Below are 26866 nucleotides of genomic sequence, written 5' to 3'. Positions count from 1 at the left end.
TCTACATACAGATCCCTGGGCGCAGCTCTCTCTGTGCTGCTCCCATCCTGATCTCATCCTCTCCTGGTGTTGCTCTGTTGCTGTGTCTTTGCCTTCTGCTCCTCTCTCTCCATCTGCATCCCCAGAGGTCTTTCTGGGACACTGTCCTCCCCCCACCTCCATGTCTGCCTCTCTCCCTGCCACTCTCAACCCTGCTCAGAAGGTGAGGATTTTCCCCTTCGGGACATGGGGCTGTGTAGCTCTCCTCTGCTTTGCCTTCCAGAGCACCACGTGCCTGAACAGGAAGACTCCTCGGGACTGCGGGGACAAGACACCCTGTACAGAAGAAGAGCTGGAGCAAACAGGGTGTCCACAGGGTAGGGGTTGGGACTGAATTTGCTCCAAAGGAGTTGGGGATAAGTTGACTAGTGGGGAAAGAAAAACATCTTTGAGGGGAGATGCTGGCTTTAGGAGATACCCAGGCTGGTCAGAAGGCCCTGTATCAGGAAAAAGAACAGTCAGGGATCCACCTAGGGCCCCTGGGGAAATCACCTGGGGCCTCACAGCTTCCGGGAGCTTAGTCTTAGCCCTAATTACTGTGCACTTGTAACTCCACAGGTAAACTCTGTCCTGGTCTACCACCTGCTCCCTGTCCCCCTGGAACTTTCCTCTCCAGAGTGAGTCCTCACAACACCCCCTCCTGCCAGCTCTGCCCTCGGGGATTCTTCAACCCCTGGCCTGGCCAGGATGCCTGTTATCCCTGTGGCTCGGTGGCCACGCAGCCGGAAGAGGGCAAGGACACGTGCATCTGCCCTGGGCCCGGCCAAGTCTTCCAGGTATGTTCTCTGACGGTGGGACCCAAGGACAGGGGGCATTTCCAGGACTGTTATGGTCTCTAGTCAAACTCAGCTCAGGTGTAACCCGACCGGGGTTAGCTCAGGTTTCCAAGTGACATGGGGGTAAGGTTGCCCAGTTAAACCTGAATTTCAGATAAATTATGGATGAGTTTTCAGCATAAGTATGTCTCAAATATTGAATGGGACGTACTTATACAAAGAAATTATTTATCTGAAATTCAATTTAACTGGGTATCCTCTATTTTTACTTACTAAATCTGGCAAACCTACTAGGAGGAAAGGGCAGACTTTATTATTCTCCACCATGACCACTCTCAAAACACACGCTGCCCAACCCCTTCCAACTTGGACTTTTCCCATAAGCCAATAAATACGCCTGTGAATTCCTCCTTTCCTAAAATTCCCAAGTCTTTTTGACCAAAATGGATCCTAACCAGCATGTGCTAGGAACCTTCCCCTCGTATCTGACTCCTGTCCAGCCTGGTCCAGGAGCTTGAGCCCTCACTTCCCCAATCCCACCCTTATTTTCTGGCCCATGGCAGGCAGAGTCACAGCCAAGGGATTGTGTGTGGTTGACTACAACCACATATTAACCAGCCAGCCTGAAACTGTATTCCCTCCCTCCCCAACCCCTAGCCTAGTGACGGGCTATGCCCCTGCCTCCCCGGCTACCAAGATGTTGGGGAGACAAGGGGCTGTGTCCAGCGGGAACACCAAAGCTGCAAGGATGGGGCCACCTGGAACCAGGAGGGGTTATGTTTGACCAAGGACCAATGGAATGACCACTGTGCCAACGAGGTAGGAGGCTGCTGATATATTGCACCCCTTGCATTCCTGGCCGTCTGCCCAACCGTTCACATGCCCAACCTCGTAGCCTCTGGGCTCATTCCACTAGCATTTCTCTGGAAACATGGAAACAGCTACACTCTGAAGCTGGAAAGAACTGGTGGGAGCCTCGCCCAGGGAGGAGTCCCCAAAAGTTAGTCTTTGTACAGGTATGTGCCACACCAGGAGATGCCCGTGGCTATGACCCAGGCCTGGGGCTCTGTCAGTGCTGGGGACAATACTCAAGTGGAATGTGTGGCCCCCCGTGCGCAGAGAGACAGAGACATATCCTGCAGCTCAGCTGCTCTGAGGGCATCCCACAGATTTCCATTGCTGAAGACACCGGGAGCCAGGTAAAATGTCCTAAGGTCCAACCCCATGCTGAGCTGGGCCATTGCTGAAAGCAGAGACCTGTGGCCTCTGCCTCCTAAGGGGGAGTGTATGTGACACACGTGGGCACCGGGTTCAGGCCCTGCTCACTAACCCATGTCACTGGCACAATCTCTGGTACCGTAAAAATAGCCCATTGCTAATTTAATTTCATCCTATCAAACTCCTTGAATAACTCATTGTGTCCATTAAAGAAGGGGAACTGTTATGGAAATATTCCCACGTAAGCAAGAGACATACCCAGAGTCATCACTCCAGGTTGCCTCTGCCCCACGGAGCTCTTCAACCTCTTCCCACCACCACCTCCCTCCAATAGGACACTCAGACAGGGCTCGAGGAAGCCCTGTGCTCTCCTCACCTCCCTGCCAGCCAGTGTGTTAAAGTGTCTTAAGGGAAGAACTAACACTGGACCTCCCCGTTCCCAGGAATTTTACCTTCTGGACAGGCCTTCCTCACCACGCTCTGTGGGCCATCCCTGCAACTTAGACCAAAGGCAGAAGCCTGTCCCTTTGTATGTGGTCTGGATGGACGGTAAGAGAGCTGGACAGAGGGTGGGCCCAGGGAGGCCCACGGCACAGGACCACATGTGGGCAAGACTTGTCCATGCCCGGTGTAAACGTTGCCCCTGCAAGTAGAAGCTGAGGGCTCCCCAAGAAGTACATGTGGATTCTGACCCCTCAGTTTTTCAGAAAGTTGAATCCTTCCATATGCAAATCAGGGATGGAAAACGGCAGTTATGTCCATGTACCAGGAAAACTCTCTCCATGGGCCCTGTAGGTTCAGGAGAGCCCTGTCTTGTTCTAGAGACTGGCTTTCTGGGCTTGACCAGACCGGGTCGTGAACTGCTGCTTGCCCTCAGCCTGCCCCTCAGAGAGCCCAGGCTCCCAGGCCAGGATGCAGGTGAGCACCCCACCCCCACCCCCCGCTGACACCTCCTCTACCCTTCCCAGTCCCAGCATGAATCCATCTGAAGAGTGGCTGCTCTCCCTCATGTTCTCAATCTTGACCAGGAAAGTTAAGGGAAGGACACCTGTCTTCTCCTTGGTCACTGAGCCTCAACTCCACACACCTTGGGGATCTGTCACCCCCAGAGCCAGGCATCCGAAACCCCACAGTCTGCCTCCAAATCAACGATACACTGGCCTTCCTGGTGACCCGTGAGCATTACCCTGAGTATGACCTGTGAGTGTCCAGAGAACATGGCCCTACCACCGAGGCTCTGGAGGGGAAATGCTCCTGTGCCTACAGCCACCTCTAAAAGAAAGTACACCCCCTCTTTTCTCTATCCCCAGGGGCCACTTCTATAACACACTGGGGGAGTTTGACTGGGGACGCTTCCGGGCCCTGGCTGAGGAATCCCCCCTCCATGATCAAAGCCCCTTCCTCTTTCTGCATCAGTTCCAGCAGCCTGGGGTCTATGTCTTCCGTCTGAGTAGCAACCAGCATCGGAAGATGGTTTGTCTATGATGGTTTGCTTCATTTAAGACATTATCCCTGTATCGCCCCTCTCTTTAAAAAATACCACCTCATAACCATCCCAGAGGGATCTGGAGTGCCCTGGATGCCCCACCCCCACCCCAGATTTCAGTCTAACAGATAATTGTGGGGATGCCCAGAAGTTGCTCTGTAACGCCGAGCCTGTGATGTGTGAGGAGGGGAAGACTGTGAGGATGAAAATTCAACGTGTATGTAAAGACATCAGAACATGTGTTTGTCTCTCACAGCCCTCGTCACTTTCCCCATCCCCACCCTCTTTCATCCTGAGTGCACATATCCCAAGCCCCTCTACACAGGCTTTTAGCCATGTGACTTGCACATGATGCTCTGTCTTGGTCAAATGCAGGATTTAGTATCTCAACCTCTCAGCATACTTCTAAGAGGGTGTGCTGACTTAGCCCAGGAACGTGCAGACAAGTAGTTCTCTGACATGAATTCTTTTCCAGGGAAAACCCAACTTCTGCTCCCCTCAGGTTTGCATAAAGATCTGGACTATTCAGTTAATATTGACAGCCCTGGGTTCCCACTTTTTCCCCCTGCCAGTCTCTGGCAGACAGTGGGACAAAGGCTGAACAGACTTCTTTCCATCCAGTACGTCCGTACCCTCCCGCCAGGGGGCCAGTGCTTTGGGGAAGGGCCCTACGCCTCCACGACTCCCAGGTATCTCATCCAAACTGGCATTGCCAGGATCCCCAGGCCCCCGAAGAGTTCTGATTGGCCGGGAATCCTAGGGGAGATTGTCCTGCTGCTGGGTCTCTGCCTACTTCTGTTGGTGAGTAAAGCTGGACTAGTGACATTTTAACCACTATGCCTCTCCAATCCCATGTAAATGGGTCTTCCAGTCTTCTGTTGCTGCAGGCATTATAACAGTTGCTAAGATGCCAAAGTGACAAAGGTACAGCCTCAGGCCTCCAGTGGGCCACATTTAGTAGGGAGAATATAGACAAGGACACACATAAATGTCAGCAAGTGTTGCAGAGCTATGGTGAAAGTATGTCCAGAGTGCCCTGGCTACACAAAGGAGGGAGTTGACTGTTCTCCCTGGAGGGTCAGACTTTCCAGAAGAGGTGATTCCTGAATGAGGCTTGAAATATGAGACTATAAGAATGCAGTCCCTGTACTAACAAAGGGGTTGGTGAGTTGGGCAGTGGGAGGGTAAGGCAGTTGGGAGGAGAGGAGGGAGGAAAAGAAAGGGAGTATTATGATCAAGTCACAGAGGCATGACACGGCATTCACCTGCTCCGGGAACCAAACGTGGTCCCCTGAGACTGCAGCTTAGGGTGCAAGGACAGAGATGGGGCTGCCACTGGGAGACAGACCAAGTTGTGGATGGTCTCATGGGCCCTGCTAAGAAGTTTGGACTTTACTCTCTAGGCAGTGGGGATCCATTAAGAAATTTGAGCAAGGGAGAAACCCTAGTGAAACTTCCATTTTTTTCTCTAGCAAGACTTATGCTTACTCTAGCAAAAGGGTGGAAGGTGGAGATGATTAGGGAGGAGAAAGCCCCAAAGACCTAGGCTGTTAAAATGGTCCAAACAAGAGAAGATGAGGTGCTCCCTAACCATAGCTGAGCAGGGATCTTCCTCCTCTCAGAGTCTTCAGAAAGGATGCTTCTCCCTCACTTCCCCCTTTCCTTCACATCACCCTATTATGTACCCTGTAGATTCAGTGTCACAGCCTGAGCTGGGCTCGGAAAGCAGCTCCCTACCCCACCTTCAGGCAGCATCAGCAAGGATACAACCTGGACACCTACACTTCTCCAAGAACTGGGATGACATCAGTGAGGAGAGGCCGATCACACCAAGACTCTGATACCCCCAGGATTGAGGGAGGTCATGGTGAGTGACAGACTGGGGCTAGAATCCCAGAGGGGCTCACAAGTCCAGCTGGCCAGCTCCTGCTTCCTTTGTTCTGCTTCCTTTGTTCATCTTCCTAGATTACTCATTGTTCCATTCCTCTTCATTCGCTCATTCATTTGCTCAATAAATATTTATTGAGGGGCTACTGTATGCCAGATACTGTCAGGTTCTAGGAGTGTAAAGTGTAGAGGGGGACAGGGACATCTAAGTACAAACTTTCCAAAAGAGAAGTGATATAACCATGTACAAAGTGACCAAGTCAGGGAATGACCGGTACTACCTAGAGGAGCAACTTGCAGAAGGCCTTACACGTCATGCCCACGTGTTTCATCTGTCTACCCTTGCTACTCAAAGCATGGTCTTTAGATGGCAGCCTGGGATTCGTTTGTTCTTCTCAAACTTCGGTGAGATTACAAATTACCTAGGGATCTTCTGCTGCAGTAGGTCTGGGTTGGGGTCTAGAATTCTGCATTTCTAACAAGTTCTTCAGCAAAGCTGAGGCGGCTCTTCCAAGGACCATACTTTCAATAGCAAGACTGTGTCTAGACCATTGAGGATCTGTAGGGAAGCTCATGTTTGTATTTCAGCAGGATAATCCTGCTTCCCGTCCCTGCATAGGTGGGAGCTGGGGGACCGAGGAGCAGGTGGACCTGGAGTGGTTTGACACCGAAACCTTCTTTGGGGTCCTGCTCAGGCAGTCTCTGTCAGTGACGACCAAACTCAGCCAGACCAAGGAAGAGGTAAGTGGACAAGCTGGGCAAGCAAGTGGAGCTGGAAACAGATTCGCCTCTGGGAGAGTCGGTTATGGGACATAGAGCATAAATAAATCCTCAGTCTATCAGTAAGGAATCATTAAAAAGGAGAGCATACAAGAGGGAAGATAGAAGGTTTCAGATTACATTTAAGACTGAGCTTATGAGATGTAAGGCCTCAGATCAATAGTAGGAATCTACCAAGGCCACCTCTAGAGTTTCTTCTTAGATCCCCATTCCTGGTCTTCAGTAGCCCAACTGGGTGAGTAAATTCAGGCAATAGGTGACAGATATTGGGAGCAAAAAGAACACACTAGAAGTCCACGTATGTAAACTAGGCCAGCGGTTCCCCAGACGGAATGTGCGAACTGATACTTGCCAGCACCTTCTTCAACCGGTCTCCACCCCCATTCCTTCCAAATGTCTCAAGCATTTTGTCCTGGAGAATCCCTCCACAAACTAGCAGCAGGGGGCGCTGTAATCACAGCAGTGAAAGAGGCTGGGTGGCTCCAGTAGCCAAGCTCACCGGAGTACTACACCATCTCTCACAGCTCAAACTCCTCTGCCTCAAACTTGGGAGTGAAGTCCATTCTCTCCGGCAGCTGTGGGGTGCTGAGCGTGGCATCCCAGCCTCCACTGACCAGATTCTGGGGAGCCCCCAGAAGGAACGGCAACAGGTTGGGCTGTGTTCTTTCACACCTTTCCATCTGGCCCTTGTGCCCAAATGTGATTCTCTCTCCTCACTGAGGCCCATGCTCTCCTCTGAGCATGTCTCCCACCCATTCCATCTCCCAGGCCCCAGGGTTTTTAGCCCCACACCCACACCCACCCCTGGGGATTTCTCACTCCCCTTGCCACTGCTGCCATCCCTGCCCAGAATGCTCTGGAGTTCCCAGGGGAAGCTGGGTGTCTAGTCCCCAAGGCTGCTGTCTCTGGTTGGCTGTAGCCCCTGCAGGTAAGCCAGCAGGGTTTTCTCTGCCCCCAGGCTGCTGAGGCAGCTGCCAGGGCTGCGGAGGAGGAGGCCAGGCAAAGGGAGCACCTGGCAGGCGAGTATGCAGCTTGCCTTAGTTATCAGCTGAAGCTCCTTCGCCAAGACCTCCATGCCAGGCAGGACCAGTGGGCCTCTTTCTGCTCAGCACTAATGGCAGCTCAGCGGCTACTGAAGGCACAGACAGGCTCCAGGCCCAAGAAGTCCTCTCAGACTGGGCAGAACCCCAAAGGGTGTGTACTTAGTGAGATCTGCACTGGGGGAGGAATGAGGGTGGCTTCGGTGGGTCCTGGAACTGGCCACACCAATGTGTCCTTTTTCCATCCCTAATTGCCCCTCCCCCTGATGAGCGCGCCCCCATGCCCCTGCAGGGAAGTCCCCCAGCTGGATGCTGTGCTGGGCCACCTGTCCTGGGCCCTGCTGCAGGAGGGCCACCGCCTGAAGGCCTGGGGCATCCTGGGCACTGGCACGGGGGCAGAGCTGCTGCGGCCAGGTGAGCCCTTCTCGGTCTCAGCCAGGGCCCCCAGGAAACCTGGCCCTGCATTCAGGGTGACAGGCCTTGCAGTAACTAGAGTTCCACCCTCAAGACACTCTGCAGGGGAGGAAGGGAGGACAAAACAAAGTGGAAACCCCCAAGGTGGGGAGGGGCTTCCTGTGCAGTGCTCTGGGCAAGTGTCTGTGTGACAGAAGAAGGAGCTTCAAAAATGGGAAGAACAGAGAAGGAAAGAAACAAAACCACCTCAAATTATAACTGTATGTATAAGGTAGCACTTCCTGAGTGCAAAAACCTGACAGATGAATTCAAACCGCCAAGTTTGGAAAACGCTGGGCTTGCCTGAAAAGGAAAAGTGGGAGAAGGATCCCGTTGGGAAGCCTGTGGGGCAGGCTGAGTTCTGGGATTCCCCTAGTCCCATCTGATCACCCCGTGCGCTGTCACCACCATCCCCCAAGGCTTTTCCAGTTACTGCCGGCCTGCAACATAACGATGTCAAAGTGTCACATTTTGAATGAGGAGTCCTGACCTGGACTCAGCAAAAGATGAGCTCCCCTGCCCTCGGGAAGCACCTACTGTGGGTGTTGTGGTGCGCTTCCGGATGGTGGCTCAGCAGCCAGTCACCAGCCAAGGGAGTCCCTTGCCTTCCTTGTTGTCCTCAGACCCTGGGCTGAGCAGGCATTTGCTTTCCTGCAGCCTCAGCAGGCCCTGAAAGGGACGCTGATGACATCAGTGTGAATCCCATCACCAAGTTAATGGTCCCTGGCCCCAACTGTGCAATGCTTCCAGCCAGTGGCCACGCAGGGTCCATACCCCATGGCTACTTCGTCCACCCTGACACTGGGCGGGTGCTGCCCGAGGCTGGAAATCTGGGATACGATCTGCAGGGAGCCACCCTGGTGCCCACCACTGACTTCAGTCCTGGTGAGACCCTGACCGCTAAGTAGCCCCAGCCCAGCCCTGGGCTCAGTGGGGCACTCTGGAATGAATCCCCAGGGGCACAGCGCAGGAAGGGCTCTCTCTTTGCATGGGGTGAGGGGGCTTAGTGACCAGCAGATCAGTAACCGCTGTCTCCCCACGTCCTCACTTTAACATTCTTGCTGCAGAGGGCGCCATGTTAGAGGGAGCGGCTAGATGAAAGACAGCAAGTGCCGAAGCCACACTGTGCTCTGGCTCTGCAGCGCTAGGGAGGGAGACTGGTGTGTCACGGGTATCTATGCCTCCCTGTCTCCGCCCAGGTGGTGTCCGAACATCAGAAGCTGCCATCCTCCCCTATGTGCCCTACCCAACCTGTCCTGCCACAGAGTCCCCTGCAGTCACCCGCCTGCCCATCCTGCAGCCAAGAAGGACATCACAGCTGGGGGCTCTCATGACTGACCCCATTACCGGCATCGAGGTGCCTGTGCTGGCTGTGACTCTGCACCCCCAAACAAGGCAGTGGCTCACTCTTGGGGGGACATACTGCAATCCCCTCACCAAGACCTTGGCTCCTCTAGAGTTGGGGAGTCCCATGGAGGATCCAGTCACAGGAGGCATCTCACCAATCCTGGGAGTCGGGTTGGACGAAAACACAGGTCTCCTGGCAGCCCTCAGTGCTGTCCTTCAACCTCTCCTCCCTGCCTGGCCTGGCTTCCCAACCACCCCACCCCACCCCCAGTCTCCTAGACCCTCACCCCAGCTGGTCTTTCCACCTACCATCCTCACTCTGCCTCTTATCCCCACCTTCCCTCTCCTTCCCAGCTCCCCTCACCCTTTCCCCATCTCCAGCAGGGTGCCCCAGAGAGGAAAAAGAGAATTGAGCTGGTTCTGCAGTAAAAGTAAATGGATGTTTTCAACCAAGAAGGGGTATCATTCCCCCTCCTGCCACCACAGTGCCCTGTCCTTCGCCCCTTACTCTCCCCCAACCTGCAACTTCCAATCCCCCACTTCTGTGGCTCATTCTGCCCTTGGCCCTGGTCCTCACTTATGCCTTACCTGTCTGCATCTCTGTTGCATCCCCTTTCCACCTCACCCTCTTGGGTTCCCAATTTCAGGTCAGGTGCTGGCACTAGGAGGGCTGCGAGATGCCTCAGGGAACCTCATGTTACCTGGTGACAGCTTTGTGGAGCCACTGAGTGGAAAGACAGTCCGCCTCCAGGGTGCTTCCCGACAGGAGGGCCGGACACTGCCCCACATGGGAGGATCACAGGCCCTGCTGGACGCCAATGTGCTTGTGGCCCAGAGACGAGTGATTGCAGTGCTCCAGCGGTACCAGCAGAGTCCAGCATCAAGGGTACAGGGGCTTCTGGAGGCTGCCATCAGGGACATGAGACACGCACTGGCTTTGAGTCTGCACCACATCCTACAGCAGGCTCGGAGACTAGAACGACAGCTGGAGGCAGCACACGGCATCGAGGCCAGCGGTGGCAGGATAGGTACATGTTGACCTAACTCTCAGGCCCTGAAATCGCAGGCCCAGTGGTGCTTCAGTGATGCTCAGCCTGTAAGCTCAGGGATAGGACTGCAGCCCCACTGGCCATGCACACCCATGACCCGTACAAGGAAAGAGAAGGAATTCAATGACTTCATGCCCTGATCCATCAATGCTTGGCTGCCTCCTGGTCTTTTAAACTCTTGACAATTCCATTGGATCTTAACACTTTATGTTTATAAAGTATGTATTCTCTTATTTTATAGGCTCCCCAAACACCATAACAAGTGTTACTACACCCATACTCATTGACAATCTTAACTTCAGGGAATTATATAACTTGCCCAGCCAGGGTCCCCATAGCTAGTTAGCAGCACAGCCAGGCCTAATGCCCAAGACTCCTGAGTCTGAGTCCTCGATGCTCTTCTCACTTTTATTCCTGCAACAGCCTTCAACTTCCCGTTAACAAACTCAGGAGAGGAGCCCACCCAAATCCTCTAGGTGCCCCTGCCCCAGCATTAATACAAGGAAGGACAGGAACAGGAAGTAGGAATAGAATCTTCCCAGAGCTTATCTCACTTGATCTTTCTAGAAGCATCCTTCTGCCCATGGTTTGACAAAAAAGAACCTGAGTATGGGTCAGAGCTGATTTGAGTTTGAAGACTTGCTTCACCATCTATTAAATCTTTAACCTTGGGCAAGTTACTAAACCTCGCTCTGCCTCTGTTTTGGCATCTTTAAAATGAGGATTGATATAGTACATACTTCAGAGATTTAGTTGTGAGAACAAAGAAAATATAACTTATATGGAGTTCTTAGCTCAGGTTCTGGTTATGGTAGGTACTCATCAATGTTTGTCCTCTTCTCATCTCCCTCTTCAGTGTAGCCTAGAAATTGTTTCCAGCTTCCCAAATGTCCGGATGTCACTCAGTTCTTCCCTTCTGAATTCAAACTGCTAAGCTTGGCCCCAGTGGAAACAAATGAAATCTTTGCGGGGAGCGTCTTTGGCCAGGGATGTAGCCCTTTGAACCTGGACAGACCTTCAGCGTGGCACTTACCCCTCATCTCCTCCTCTCTGCTCCCTCGCCCCCTTCTGTTAGGAATGATGTGCTATCCTGGGACAGAACTGTGGGTCCCTGTCCTGTATGGGATGGAGATCCCAGACCCTGAGGGCTCAGGGCTCATGGTACCCATCCTGGGCATGGAGACTGATGGGAATGCTGCTGATGCCACTCCCCTGGCAGGTTCCATGGAAGATGCCAACGGCAAAGGTAGGAGGGAACTTGTGACCTCTGAAAGCCCCAAGAATGTGACCTATCCCGGGGAGAGAAAACCCTGTAAATCTCAGAGGGGTTCCCCCAGTCCATTCACTCATGTGGCAAGGAATGGGGTCATTCTGATGCTTCTACTAGGGCTGCTGAGACCCAAAATAAAGGTGCTCAGATATTCCAGAACCCCAAAACCACCAGTCATTAACCTCCACTGATCAAATTTGGTCCTTTCAAAGACTAGTGCTTCAGGAATTCACCCCTCACCCCCACCCTCAGGATCTGTGGCCACCAGAAAGTCCTCCAATCCAGTGCAGTCCCTCAAAGAGTTAAAGGGGTTCTGAGGGCTTTTTAAGCTCCTTTCCAGCCATGTTTCTTTCTTCCCATGACTGCCCTTCCTTCTTTCCCCCATCACTGGTTACTAAAGCCAGTGGTGGGCTTGGTACCCCACAGGTCTTGTCCCAATCTCAATTGGGGCTCAAGCCATAGACCCCTTGACTGGGGAACCTGGTCCTGTCATTGGTGCTCAAACGGATCCATCTACCAGAGTGGTGGTGCCCATTGTCCAGGTGCTGGAGGCCCTGCCTCGGGGAGTGAGAGGCCATGGGCTGGTATGTAAGAGAAGTTTGTTCTATTCACTTCTTCATTCACTCAGCAACTCCACATAGAGAACCCAGCAGAGTGCCCCAGAGAGGAAAAAGAGAATTGAGCTGGTTCTGCAGTAAAAGTAAATGGATGTTCTAGGCACTGTGTTAGGTGTTGAAATGGAAAGGCAGCTAGACAGGGCTGCTGTGTTCAGGGAACTGGCTGGACATGGGTTCCTTTCCTCACTGTGGTTTACAAGCACAGACGAGGGCCATTTAGGCCACACGGAGGAGAGTTCAAGGAAGGCTTTCCAAAAGAGGCAACACCTGAGCCGAAACCTGAAGAAGCATCAGAAAAAGGCCTCGGGGCCAGCAAGTGCCAAGGTGGCAGATGTGAGATCACAGATGTCCTAGGAGAATGAGGAAGGTGTAGGGGCAAAGGCAGCAGGAGATTCCAATGAGGAAGGCAGGAAACGAATCTTGAAAAGCCTTGTATGTTTGGCTGAGGCCAAGAAAAGTGACTTTTATCGTGAAAGCCATGAGGAGCCACTGAAGGATTCTAAGTAGGTATGTTGTATGATCAGATAAGAATATTTTTAAGACTTTTAAATTTGGAAAATATGTAACAGTACAAGTAGGAAATAAATTACTCATAATCCTATTACATTTTAATTATGTAAATGAAGCATCAAAAGCTCCCTCCATTCCATTCCTCACTCCATCTGCCATCAGCACCCCTCATCGTGCACTTCTATCCAGACACTACTCTCCTCTAGTCTCTCACCAAATGCAGCTTTTATTAACAGGTTGGCACACCTCTCAGACATTTTTATTCTTATGTATGTGTATATATAATCAGCATTCTAGAAAGTTCTCTCTGGCAGCAGCAGTGCAGAGGATAGATGGGAACAGGGCCAGCCTGAAGCAGAAAGCTCTGTCAAGAGGCTATTGCAGTAATTCAGCCCTTGGCATATCTCCATGAAATGAAAATGATTTAGTGTTCTCCCATACCTTCTCAGGCTAGTTACAGTTTCAAAAACAAAGATGGAGATGTTATAAAAGATTCTCGTTAGAAGGCAAGAAATTTAAATTCTAGCCCAGCTCACAGTTTCACAGATGAGTATGAAGGGGAGAGATGAGCAGGTGAGAACGACTTCCCACTGCCATGTGCCGTCTCCCCTGGCCCCCCAAGAAAAAAGGTGGGAAGAAGGCTAGGTGACTCTGGACAGTCCAGGTGTTAGAAGGAGGGAGGGAGGGACTGGGAGCTTGAAGAAGGTGAATGGCTATTATTTTTCCTTTTACAAACAAGTCAACTGCCTCACCAAGCTTAGTCATAGGTACCCAGGGGTGGGAGAGACCCATGTCTTGAGGAGCTTTGGAATCTTCAGCCAGACCATGTGGGGCTGGGAGGAGAAATAGCTTATGAGCCTAAACAAGCTGGATGTGGTAGCTGGACACCCTGGAGAGCGAGCTGAGAGCCCGGGAGCAGTACTGGCAGCACCAGGAGCAGGAAGAGGTGCGGCTAGCAGAGCACCTGGGGAACCTGAGCCGGGAGCTCCTCTCCACTGCAGGCAAAGATGCCAGGCAGCAGGTGAGGCCGAGAAGCACCACCTCACAGCCCCCACCCGCCTATCAGCCCAGACTCACAGCTTTCCCTTGGAAGTGGGAAGCCCTTGCCTCTCCCCGACTACCTGAATGGAGCCCATCTCAGGGCAGACAACTCCCAAGATTCCCCAGCTCCAGGCCCTAGATTCCAGTCTCCCTATGTGTCTCAGCAGGATGGAGGCGGGGGAGAAGGGGCCAACATGAGGTGGCCCAGCCCAGAGCTCTGGCCTTCCCCTCATGGCCCATTCCTCTGTGCTTCCTGTCCTGTGTAGTTGAGGGCTGTTGAAGAGGCCTGTGCAAACCTGGAGTCCCGCTGCCTGCAGGAGACCGAGAGGAGAGCCAGAGCCCTAAGTGCGCAGAATGGTCCAGAACGGATCCTACTCTCCCAAGGTGCAAAAGCATCCCCTGGGCGCAGATCCCCAGAGCAGAAATCTTCTGGGAGTTGTGCCACCACCCACAGCTGCCCAGTGAGGAGTCTCTCCTACCCACTGAATGTGCTCATCTCCCAGGCTTCCAGCCAGGCCCCAGCTCTGACCTGGCCGGTTCCCCTGGCTCCAATAAACCATGGTCTTTTCTTCTCCTCCCTAACCCCAATTGTGGCCGCTACCATGTCACCCTCTTCTCTGCTCCTTGCAGCAGACCGAGAGGAGTGGGAACAGGAGGCACAGGTGGCACTGGGCATGCGGAAAGTCCTGCAGAGTTTAGGACATGCAGCAGAAAAGCTCAGACAAGCAGCTGGCCGGCTACAGGCCCAGGAGGAGGAGCTGTGGCTACAGAAGAAAAGGAATCAGAGCCCACAGATCTGGAACCGTCCCAGGAAGGTGAGGCTCGGAGGCCAACAAGAAGACCCATGAGGGATGAGCACATCCTCCCAGGTCATCAGAGGCGGCTCTTCGGGGCAACGTAATTAATACTCAGGGATAGGTGGACCCAAGGAGCAGAGGATGAGCTAGGAAGGGAGCAGGAAGAAAGAGAAAGAAGCTCCATTTTAATTTGGGAATTATGTTTCCTGTGTTCTAGGTGGTTCAGCATCTCTCTGATGAGTTTCAGGCAGTGGTGAGGGAGAGACAGAGCTTCCTGGATAGGGCCCTCGGTCAGTTGCAGTACCAACGGGAGCTGAGCCGCCTCCAGCTCTTGCACACTCAGGTATTGACCTCTGGACGTGGTCAAGGAGATCTGTATGTCATTCTCTCATGGGGGCTTCAGAGAGAAGCTCCCAAAGGAGCCACGTGGGACAGGTATGAACCAAGCACGGAACTAGGTTCTATTTCATCCTAGATTGTTGCCTCAGGAACCCCCGTGTGTTTGGAGAATTACCCTGGAAACAGATTTTATGGAACAGTCACCACTTCTCTCAGGGACCAGGCTGCTGCCTGCCCACTATTAATCCCGTTCCTGAAGAGCCTCACTGCAGTGCTAGTGGGAGCTCAAGGCCATGGCCCAGGATTGGAGAACTGGGGCCCAGAAACAGGTAAGGCTGATCCAGGTCCAACGTTCCCTTCTGCTGCCAATTCTGGTCATGTTTTGATAAGTTCTAATACCAGTTCTAATGAGGGTTTCGGGCACCATAAGAGTGTGGCCATGTGTTCTTGAAGAAGAACATAGAGAAACCTGCCATATTAGTTATACATTACTGCATAACAAATTACTCCAAAATGTTGTGGCTTAAAACAACAAATATTTATTACCTCACAGTTCCTATGGGTCAGGAATCTGGGTGCTGCTTAGTGGGGGCCTCTACCTCAGGGTCTCACGTAGGCTACATCAGGGCGTCAGGCCAGGGCAGTCATCTTAAGGTTTGACTGGGGAACCCAAATGCACACTTGCAGCTATTGGCAGACCTCAAGTCCTCACTTTTGGTGGCCAGAGACATCAATTCCTTGCCACATGACTTCATAGGGTAGCTTACAACATGGCAGATGGCTTCCTTCAGAGCAAGGGAGAGAGGGCAAAGAAAAAAAAAAAGGAAACCATAGTCTTGTTGTATACTGATCTCATCACTTTTGCCATATTCTAGTCATTAGAAGCAAATCACTAGATCCAACCCACATTCAAGGGGAGGGGATTACACAGGGGTTTGGATCCACGTGGGGGGATCGGGGGTGGGGCATCTTAGAGACTGTCTGTCACACCTGATGCTATGTCTGGCTCTTTTTGACTTTGACCACAGTTCTATGCCCTTACTTCAATAACTATTTTCTTCCCCTTTGTTCAGATGCAGATAAAGTTGACATCATGTCGACCTTACCACTCTTCTCCACCCTAAAAGAGGTAGACATCTGGTCCCAAGTCTACAAGGAGAGAGCTGAACTGCAAGGACAAGTGTATCACAAACCAGGTAACTGTTTTACCCTGGTAGCCCCTGTTTGGAATTATCATGGCACACTAAAGGTATTCCACAGTGTAGCCCCCAAGGACTAGGAAGGTCAGAATCCTGCCTGGCCAAGCATCCCTTTCTTCACACCCTGACCCTAAGATTCCTAAGGAATTTTTCCATATAAAGAATAACAAATAGAAATTGAAGTCCCACTGTAATAATAACTTGGCTAATTCCTAAAAGGAAATTCCTAAAGGCACTCTATTATCCTACTAAACACTGAATCCAAATCTTGGGAATTTAATCTAGACTGACCAGCCACATCTCACAAGGAGTTAATGGGGAAAAATGTGGCACATGGGGAGAAAGACAGAGGAGGCAAAGAGAGACAAGAACTTGCCCCCACCAATAGGGACCCCAGATCATATTACCACTCCTTGGAATTGGAAGTCAAAAGAGAATGTGCCTGGCTTGCCCTGAGGGTCTGTTTCAACTTGCCCACCTCCCAAGTGGAGGAGGATTAACAGAAAGTGAGTGCATTCCTTTCAGTTGCCCACGATGCAGGCCACTAGTAAGCATAGTTCTGTGAACATCCTTGAACTGAACCAGAGGTCAGCAAACGGTGTCCCACAGGCCAACTCTAGTTTGCTATCGGTTTTTGTATGGCCCACAAGCTAAGAATGGTTTTACATTTGTAAATGATTGGAGGGAAAATGTCAAAAGAAGAATAATACTTTTCTGGAGTGCTGTACATACAATATGTGCTCTTCTAAATCTTTGGATATGTTAGCTCATTTAATCTTTACAACAACCCAGTGAAGTAGGTACTTACTCATTTTGTAGATAAGAAAGTGAAGTTTCTGAATAGGTCAAGTAAGTGATCAAAAATCATACTGCTATTGAGTTCAGCTCGAATTCAATCCCAGGGAGTCTTACCCCAGAGTCTGTGCTCTCAGCCTGCGTCCCCATATGAAAAATTATCCAACATTATAAAGGCTGTGCCAAAGGGAGATGCACACACCATATTCTGGTGAGTTCCCAAAAAGACAGGTCACTGTCTATCAGAGAAACAAGGGAAGATTTTTTAGGAGAATGAGACCACGCTTCTACCATGATGACAGGGAACACTAAATTTGAACCCCAATTTTGGCTCTTGGCTGGGAAAGCCTAAAATATTTACTTTCTGACCCTTTACAGAAAAAGTTTGCTGACCCCAGAACTTGACCAATCTTAGTATTAATTCTGCCTCCCTTTGGGGGAAACTTAGAAGAGTATGGGCAGAGAGGTGGGTCCTCCTTTGAGAGTTCCCACCACTATTTCAACCTTCTTCATCTTACAATTATGTTGACTTTATAATATTGAAAGCAATTTTATATACAATTTTGTGTACACTTGGAAACCCAAACTCTAATTCTGTAAGGTAGTGGAAAATTAACTTATATATTTTTTTTGTAAATGAGAGAACTGATGCTCAAAAAAGGTAAGTGGCTTTCCCAGGGTCTTACAGAACCTGACCCAGAACTCATGTCTTCTGACTGTTAGTTCATCATTCTTTCCTATATCATGCTACCCAAGCATTTCGTCATTGACCTCTCAAGAACAAAATGACAACAGAAAATGTTTAAAGAGCCAAGTCCCATTAGAGACGGTTTTGTAGGAAAATAACACTGCTGATACAGCTAACATTTACTGAGTATCTACTGTGCACCAGACACTGTTCTGAATACATTTAATGCTCTGAACAGCCCTATGAAATAGAAGAAAATCTGTTGCCATCTTTCCAGGTCCCTCATTCTGTCATCTGGCTCATCTTCCTATTAACTGAGACTCAATGGCTTTTCCATGAAGATGGGCAGGAGAACAAGAGGCACAGTGTATACACATATATAGCAAAGGAAGATGGATGGATGGATGGATGGTCACCTTCTCCTAAGCTGAATTGTGTTGTTATTAATATGTCATTACTGTACAGAAAAGTCAGTGAAATCATTACTGGTTTTTCTTGATCTCTGTAGCCCCCAAAAGCTCTTTGCAGGATGTCCCTAAACCTCAAATAATGCAGCAGGAAGAGCTGATAACTGTGCAGTCCACGGACCTTTCTGCCAGGGAGTTTGTGGTTTACCAGTACGGCCTCTCCATCCTGCACCTCCTCATCCTCCAGCTCCATGTAAGGCTGGTTTTTTGCCTCTGTGGATCAGTCATCCTTGGGACAAAGGTCAGGGTGATCAGGAAGGCGGTTTTGAGGTGGTGAAAATTCCTTAGGATTTCACCTGAAGCAGGGAACTTTCTAGTCTCTCCTTTAAGGGGACTGATGGGAATCATTTTACCAATCTAAAGTCTAATTTCTCAAATGACATTAATAATAAATAGAATGAATTAAGCACTTTGTATATGCCAGAAATTGTTGTAATAATATGCATGAATTAACTCATTTAATCTTCACAAAAACCCTGTGACATAGATACTATTAGTTTTGCTCATTTTAAAATTGAGGGGGGAAAATACAGAATGGCTGAGTAAACCTACTCAAGATAACACAGCCAGAAGGTTAGAGCCAGGTTAGAATCCAGGCATCATGGTTCGAGAGCCCCGATGCCACTCTAGCCTACCTGTATTTAGAAAAGTAGTAAATTCATTCTTGTAGTTACCATAAACATCAAACACATAGTTGAATACTCTTTCCACTTTCCTATAGTGTATACTAAATCTACTTACCCTGTTAGAATTTAAATTGATGTTCCAATGCACTTACTTCCCATTGATTTTGTGGCGCTATGTAGCTGAGCTGCATGAGAATTTTTTAGCAAAAGTATGTGTTTTGCTTTCATTTCTGCTTGGTTTTTATTATTTCAGGCTCCAGAAATCACCCTGCAGATTGCTTCTCATCTCCCTGCTATGGAAGTCCCTGACAATGCCTTCCAAGGTTCCTTCTTCTATCAGGTACTGCAAATTCAGCTCTAGATGTGGGGTTATATAATTCTAGGGTCTAGTAAAGATAGACAGAAGGAAAAAAAAGTTATAAAACACTTTTCTCTCTCAAGTCCTGACATGTTTTAGTCCCCATTGGTAATAAATCATTTAGCTAAGGCATAGTAAATGTCGCCACATAAGAGCTTTCTCTAATCAGTGAAATGAATATGTCCTGGCTGGTGCCCAGAGAATCATAATGGCTTTGTGAACATTAATGAATCTCCGTTATTACCAAAGCCAGTGGTTCCAGACTGGTGCTTCCCGTAAGAGTCATGGTTCCAGCTTCAGGAAATCCTGCACAATCAGCATCTTTCTACAGAAATGGATCTAAATTGTTGCTGTCTTGGTAGTTCTTCAGATATGTAGATTGTCAGTGATTTGGTGGAAACTCCAAGCCGGTGTATACAGACCTTAAACACTGATGCCAGTACATTGGTAAACACTGATTGTGAGAGGAGGAACTGCTAATCAATGTTAGAGGACTAGAAAATGGTTTATACTTGACTAGAGGTTGTTAGGGGGTTTAAGGAGACCAAAAATTACTCATCTGTGGTACTTGCCAGCCATTATTTCACTTAATCATCAGAGCAATCTATGAAGTAGGCAAGCATTTAATCTCATTTTACTGATGGGAAAACAAACTCAGGATTCACTGAGTGCTGTGTGTCAGACACTTGGCCATGTGCTGCATGCATTATCTCATTTACAACTTACAGCAGCCCAGCCCCATTTTATGAATTAGGAAGTTGAGGCCCAGAGAGGCCAAGTAACTTACCCAGAATCACAGTATCAGCAAAAGGTGAAACTTCAGTCCAGGTATATTTGGCACCAAACTCATGTTTTACCTACTAGTTGGTGGTGCCACCCACAGTGATTCCAGGGACAGAGCTCGGAACTGTCTGATTCCAAACCACCTAAGTCTCTTTCATGCCACACTACTGCCTCTTAAGAGAATGAACAAAGTTATTTCAAATCAATTCCACAACACGAATTTGAGAACTTAGTATCGATTACAATAAAGGCATGAAAGACAAAGAGAGCCTGAGAACCCTCTGAGACAAGGTTCTCAAACTGTGGTCCTTGGACCTCACGCATCAACCACCTGGGGAGCGTGGTAAAAATGGAAATGCTGAGGCCTCACCTAAAGCCCACAGAACCAGCAGTTCTGGGACGGGCCCCAAAAATGGAATCATTGAAGTGTGACTCTTATTCACAGTCAAGTTTGAGAACCATTGCATAGGGAAATAGCAATTGGAGGACATTGATAAAGAACAGATACATGAGTAATTTTGCTCTGAATTTCCAATAGTTTGTTTTCTGGAAGATGAGAAAAGCAGAAAAATTGGGAGGCAGTGGAGAAAATGATTTATTCAGAGAGTTGAACTAAAATAATTTTTCCTTCGTCATCTGAATCTTTCCTTCAGTAAATTTCCATTAAGCCCAGGGAGTCTCTGATTTTATGATTTGAAAAGTTATTTCAGACTATGTAAAACTAGAAAAAGAAAGGCAGTGGAAATGTTCCCTGAGGATCCCATCTCTGTGTTTGGGTATTTTCTCCACCCAGAGTGCTGAAAGCACACTGTTCGTTGAGAGAGAGTGTTTGGCATCGGTGGGAAGCTTCGTTCTGCTGTTGATCCACTGCCTGGCCCACGTCGTTGCTGAGGACTTCCATCAGGACTCCAGTCCCGCCTTTCAGAGGTCATTTTACAAGGTGCACAGGCCTTTATGCTTCTCTTTCTCTGTGACTAAGACCCCACTCCCCAGGATAATAAAGGCTATCAGCTTTGCAACATTTCAAATCTACTGAAGTTCTATCGGTGGCCTTTGGTTCCTACTGCCTGGTCAGGAAGACTTTCCTGATCACACATGAACCAGTCTGTAAGAATTCTGGAGAGAAGTGGTCTTCCTATGAGAACAGCATCACAGCTTTCTGTGGCTCTTTCATTGTCAACACTAAGCCTCACCATAATTGTAAATGACAACAGTAACCCATGATGAGGACAAGTAAAAATGATAAATCTCAAGCCCCATTTTTCTTTCAACTATAATTCTAAAGCTTTAATAGCAATTGCCTAGAAGTGGTACTGATCTTTCCCCTATACCTTTTCCTTGACCAGGGGTTGAAGGCCTATTTCAGGGAAGCATTCTCTACCACACTGCAAATTTCAGCCATTTCCCGGGACAGGAAGCTGGATCAAAGCATAAGTGCTATTCTGCTGGAAGAGCAGCCCATCTCTGAAAGAGGAAGAGATCTTCTCTCTAAACTCATTGAAAGGAAGCATGAGTCTCACTTGGAGCCAGAGTCATCAGAAGAGGTAACTAACTCTAACATGTGTAGCACATGGTCTTGATTAAAACTGACTACTTGGGGCAGACGGGTGTCTCAGTTGGTTAGAGCGCGAGCTCTGGGGAACAGGGTTGCCGGTTCGATTCCCACAAGGGCCAGCGAGCTGCACCCTCCGCAACTAGAATGAAGTCAATGAGCTGCCGCTCAGCTCCCGGGTGGCCAGATGGCTCAGTTGGTTGGAGCGCATCCTCTCAACCACAAGGATGCCGGTTTGACTCCTCGACTCCCGCAAGGGATGGTGGGCTGCGCCCCCTGCAACTAACAACGGCAACTGGACCTGGAGCTGAGCTGCGCCCTCCACAACTAAGATTGAAAGGACAATAACTTGACTTGGAATAGTTCTGGAAGTACACACTGTTCCCCAGTAAAGCCCTGTTCCCCTTCTCTAATAATAAAAAACAAACAAACAAACAAACAAACTGACTTCTTCACAGAGTAAATGCCTCAGTGTATGACCTATTCAGATATTTCTGGGTTTCCTAGGTGGTACACTGCCTTGACACTCAGCCTGCTTCTCAAACCATATATGACAGTGTCATTTTTTTTTTTTTAACTTCTATTTATTTTAAGTGTGTTTTTCCAGGACCCATCAGCTCCAAGTCAAGTAGTTGTTTCAATCTAGTTGTATAGGGGGCAGCTCACACAGGCCCATGCGGGGATTGAACCAGCAACCCTGGTGTTACCAGCATTGTGCTCTAACCAATTGAGCTAACTGACTGTCGCAACAGTGTCTTTTTAATTCTGTATTCTACACGGCAGACAGTGGGTACCTAGCTCTTTGAATTATGCATGGGGATTGCAATATGTGTCTTCATAGTTACTTAACTTATGTCCCACTAACATATTATCAATAAGTGAGAATTCCATATGTAAAACTCACTGCTACTTAGAGACTAAATGTAGATGCCCCAATGGTAGCCTATTTACCTGAACTTACAGTGTGCTGTTTTCTGTGCAAGCTTCACAGTGGCATTCTTAATACTGTGTTCCTTTAAAGCACTTTTATGAGAATATTATCATCTCAGCTTTCCAACTATTAAAACTATAAAATTTAAATCTATGATCTTAAGAAGGTCAATCTCCATTAAAGGTCAATTCATTCTTGAATTATAAACAAGAACATACCTTCTTTTCATTATTTATATTAAACTTTTAAAATTTCAAACACTTTTACATATATTGTCTCATTTGATCTACCCAGCAATCCTGCAAAACAGGTAACATATTTTTAGTCATATTTTGTACTTAATGAGAGATTAAGCAATTTGCCCCAAGTCATGAAGCTATTTGTAATGGTGGATCCGAGACTGGATTCTAGATCTCCTGACTCCTAAGCAAATGTTCCATATATATCTCTCTGTAATCAAATCTCCATAAGTTACTAAGTTAGAGGTTTATTTTGTAGTTGATGCTATAGATGGTGATATTGGTTATCCAGATCACAGAATTCTGTTACAAACTAGCTCTCACAAATCACAGAGAATGGTCAGTTTCCTAACAACAGCATTTGATACATCTGATCACTTTCTCCTCGATACACGTTCTTTACTTGGCTCCCAGGATACCAGTCTCCTCTCGTTTTCCTCCTTCCTCTCTGGCTATTCTTTCTCAGTGTCCTGTGCTGGTCCCTCCTCTTCTCCCAGGCCTCTTAATGTTGGATGGCCAGGACTCAGTCCTGTCCTCTCTCTTCTATGTCTATATTCACTACCCTTGGGGATTTCATCCAGTCTTCAACTTTAAATCCCATCTATATGTCAGTGACTTTCAAATTTTTATTTCAGCCCTAGCTCACCTCTCTAACTCAACATATATCCAGCTGCTCACGACTCATCTCCCTCTGTCTAATAAGTATCTCAAAATCAACATGCTCCAAACCAATGTTTTTTGCAAACCTGCTCCACTCAAAACCTTCCCCATCTCAATTGATGACAACTCTATTCTTCTAGTTTTTCAGGCCAAAGTCTTCCTTGAAAACTCTGTGTATGTGTGTGTGTGTGTGTGTGTGTGTGTGTGTGTGTGTGTGTGTTACATATACCCCACAACAAATCCATCAGGAAATCCTGTTGCTCTATCTTCAGAGTATATCCAGAATCTGACTTCTCATCACCTGCACTGCTACCAGCCCTGTACACGGGGCCACCGTCATCTCTTGCCTGGTTCACTATAACACTTACTACCTGGTCTCCCTGAGTCCAACCTTGCCTCTCTTCTGTCGGAGTGATCCTTTTAAAATGAAAATCAGATCGGTTCAAAATCCTGCTGTGGCTCCCTATTTCACTTAGAGTAAAGCCAAAGAAGCCCAGTCCCCTTGTCTACCGCCCCCTCACCTATTACTCCTCCCCTCATTCACTCAACTCCAACCACAGTTTCCTCCTTGCTGTTCTTCAGACATACCAGGCACAATCCCCTCCTATATGTTCCCTCTTCCTACAACACTCTTTCTTTTAAGGCAGAGATCCTTAACCAGGAACAATTTTCCCCCACAGGACATTTGACAATGTCTGGAGACATTTTTGATTGTCCAGACTCAGGGAAGGAGGTTGATGTCAATAGTGGTATCCTGGATAGAGGCCCAGAATACTGCCAAACATCCTACAATGTATGGGGTAGCCCCCACAACAAAAAATTATCCATAAAAATATCAATAGTGCTGAGGTTGAGAAACCCTGACCTAAGGAGTTAGAGCATGCCTGCCTCCCTCACCTCCTTCATGTCTTTGTTCAAGTGTCACCTTCTCCATGAGGCCTACCCTGACTAGCCTATCTTAATTTGCAACCCTCTTTACCCCCTACTCATCAGCTGTTCCTTACTCTGTTCTACTTTCCCTTTTAATATGTCACTTCCTAACATACTACATAATTTACTTACTTAAGCTTGCTATTACTTTTCTTCCCCTACTAGAATGTAAGCTCCAAGAGGGCAGAGATGTTCGTTTTGTTTCCTGATATAACCCATGTACCTGGCTCATAGTAGGCTTTTGATATGTAGGCTTTTATTCACTACTATGTTAGTGAATAAATAGATTTATATGCACCTTGATGCTAAATACTGCAACATTCCAATCTACTAGAGCTAACTATAAGGAAGGTAATAGCAAACGTTTATATCACACTTGCCACATGCCAGATGTTCTGCTAGGAGACTTACGTGCATTATCTCATTTACTCTTCCTCGTGCACTTATTGGGTAGATACTACTTTTATTCCTAATTTATAGATGAGGAAACTGAAGCTTAGAAGTGTTAAAAACAATTTTCCCAAGACAGAGATAGTTATGGAGCTGGAATGTGAGTCCTCTGACAACAACATCTATAAAGAGATCTCATTTTATTTTAAAAGCAGAATTATACGAATATATAGTACTCTCCAGTCTACACTCTGGCTAAGAAGATCCAAGAGTACTTAAAAGAAATGGGAGCAAGAGTATTAACTTTGTACTCCACACTCTCTCTAGTACATTAAGAAAAACAAAGATCTTCTCCTCTTCACCAATATGGAACATTTCCTGAAAAGCATCCTCGCTGCAGAGCAACAAATCCCAAGAAAACCAAGAGATCAATTTGGAGGTGAAGATAAGGTGAGGGGCCCTTAGGATCTACAGCATTAAGATTATACTTTGTTACACACCTTGAAATTTTTTATTATGCGTTTGAGGCCATATTTATAATTGAACATGTCAGCAGAACAAATGATTAGAAATTAATGGTGGCATAAATAAGTTGTATCATTAGCTTTTTATTTAGCTTTCCCAGTACCAACAATGGTGGATCTTAGAGCTAAGGGTTAGAAAGGACGCAAGTGATCACAGAGTTTTTATCTCTCTGCCTTTAAGCAGGTAAAGTATTAATCCTAGAGAGCAGAAATTGAGACTCAGACTTGCTCCAGTTTACCCAGCTGAAAGAGGACAAAAAGTCATTAGAATTTGGGTCCTCTGCCTTCTCATTCAGGGGTTTTTCTACTGAATCATAATGATGCCTACTGCTAGTTTATAAAAGGTTGTTTGTTTTTAATCATAAGTATTTAAAATGTTATATCTTTAAAAACCAACAAATAATTGACTATGTTCAACTTTATTAGATACTACAACCAGACTTCCAAAGTGAATATATAAACACATACTACCACCAGCAGTGGATTAAGAATTCTGGTTGCTCTTCATCTTTACCTGCACTTAATATTTTTCATCTTTTTTATTTTATACATTCTTCTGGGTGTGTGGTTTTAATTTGTACTTCCTTGATGGCCAGTGAAACTGAGCACCTTTCATATATTTATATACCATTTGAATATCCTCTCTTGAGAAGTGCGTATTCAAGTATTTTGTCCATTTTCCATTGGATTGCCTATTTAATTGATTGGTAGGAATTCTTTATTCTGATACTATTTTTCTCATTTTGTGCATTACCTATTTATAAAAATAACTACATATAATTTTTTTTCTTTTATTTTAGCTCTAGAAAGAAAATGGTGATCTCATTTCAGCCTGCATGATTAAATGGTATTAAATATGTCAGTACAACATCTGATGAAGCTAAGAGAATTTTTAAAAATACCTACAACATTCATGTGTAAATCACACAAGTATTTATTATAATCTTTGGTAGATATATAACATAACAAGGGTTAATATTTGACATAGAAGATAAAGAACATGCTGACATTTTCACTGTGACTAAAAGATCATTAGACCACGTAACTTATTAAAATATTCATTGTTTAAAGACATTGACTGAACCTCTTTCTAGAGATGTAAAATTTCTATTTATTATTATTTGTCAGGCTGACTAACTTATCTAAAATTGTCTGTTACCAAGTCATATAAAGTAGTTAGATATATTTTCACAATATTTGGTGATCTGGAATGAGAGTACATAAAATATAGTCCATGTGGAATACACAAAATTCACTTGGGAGGCCCTGTTTAGAATCCCTCAACGAGATAAGCAGTCATCTAAAATGAAGTTCCAGGATTTGAGTGCTGATTAAGAAAGATACAACCCTCACATGAAAAAATGTAAGTGGAAAAATTTTTTTTCAAATACACACACCAAATCAAAAGCCTGCTCAAATTACAAACCCAATGCCAGCAATTCAGGTTGCATCTTACATGAATAATTCTCCTTATTGTGCTCCAAGATGAGTAGCAAAGGGGATTTATATATAAAACAATTGTTGGTATGATTTGGTAGGTTATCCTGGGGTCTGGGAATGCTCAAAAATTTTTCCATGTAAATTAATGGTAACTGCTTCTTTGTTTTATGCCACTTTGGCTCATGAAAGGTTTAGTAGGAACACTCTACTTCCAAATAGTGGAGGGAGCCTGTAAATGAGTTACCTATAAACAAATAAAATTTAATCTGTTGGTAAAATAAATAAATAAATAAATAAATAAATAAATAAATAAATAAAACAATTGTTGTTGAGTCTCTCGAGCAATGCAAGGAAGGCAGGCTAGTAAAGAAAACTTGAAACAAACACTATGTGGGTAGATAACGAATAACTAATTAGTGAATTCAGTATCTAATTCATAGTCAACATTTTTTAGCCCTACAGGTCTTTTGTCATAATTAAGAGATGTTCACACATGAATGAGGATTTAACTCTAAATCCAATCAAAATAGTAGTGGTGAATTACTTTAAGGAAAATAAAATTAAAAACACTGTGAGACAACATGACAAGAAACTTTACAATTAAGGTTTAACAAAGAGTTTTAAATTAAGCCATA

At 47.0% G+C, this 26866-nt stretch overlaps 1 protein-coding gene across 1 annotated transcript; it reads left to right on the top strand.

Annotated features, from left to right (window-relative positions):
* LOC109436585 (uncharacterized) lies at positions 1 to 26454 on the top strand. The gene is made up of 31 exons (XM_074335511.1): positions 1 to 356; positions 598 to 815; positions 1473 to 1634; positions 1832 to 2014; positions 2477 to 2582; positions 2856 to 2951; positions 3062 to 3233; positions 3344 to 3506; positions 4141 to 4320; positions 5212 to 5386; positions 6026 to 6147; positions 6711 to 6836; positions 7145 to 7380; positions 7519 to 7640; positions 8337 to 8564; positions 8879 to 9214; positions 9674 to 10054; positions 11151 to 11321; positions 11772 to 11929; positions 13353 to 13493; positions 13780 to 13897; positions 14144 to 14328; positions 14528 to 14653; positions 14786 to 14978; positions 15723 to 15845; positions 17840 to 17991; positions 18678 to 18764; positions 20359 to 20505; positions 20912 to 21109; positions 24595 to 24717; positions 25592 to 26454. Exons 1-31 carry the CDS (start codon positions 161 to 163, stop codon positions 25595 to 25597), a joined length of 5130 nt encoding a protein of 1709 aa, XP_074191612.1. The 5' UTR covers positions 1 to 160; the 3' UTR covers positions 25598 to 26454.
* The last annotated feature ends 412 nt before the right edge of the window (positions 26455 to 26866 follow it).

This window comes from Rhinolophus sinicus, linkage group LG06 (assembly GCF_036562045.2).
Source record: "Rhinolophus sinicus isolate RSC01 linkage group LG06, ASM3656204v1, whole genome shotgun sequence".
Classification (NCBI taxonomy): Eukaryota; Metazoa; Chordata; class Mammalia; order Chiroptera; family Rhinolophidae; genus Rhinolophus; species Rhinolophus sinicus.
This window is presented reverse-complemented; position numbering and strand designations above follow the sequence as displayed.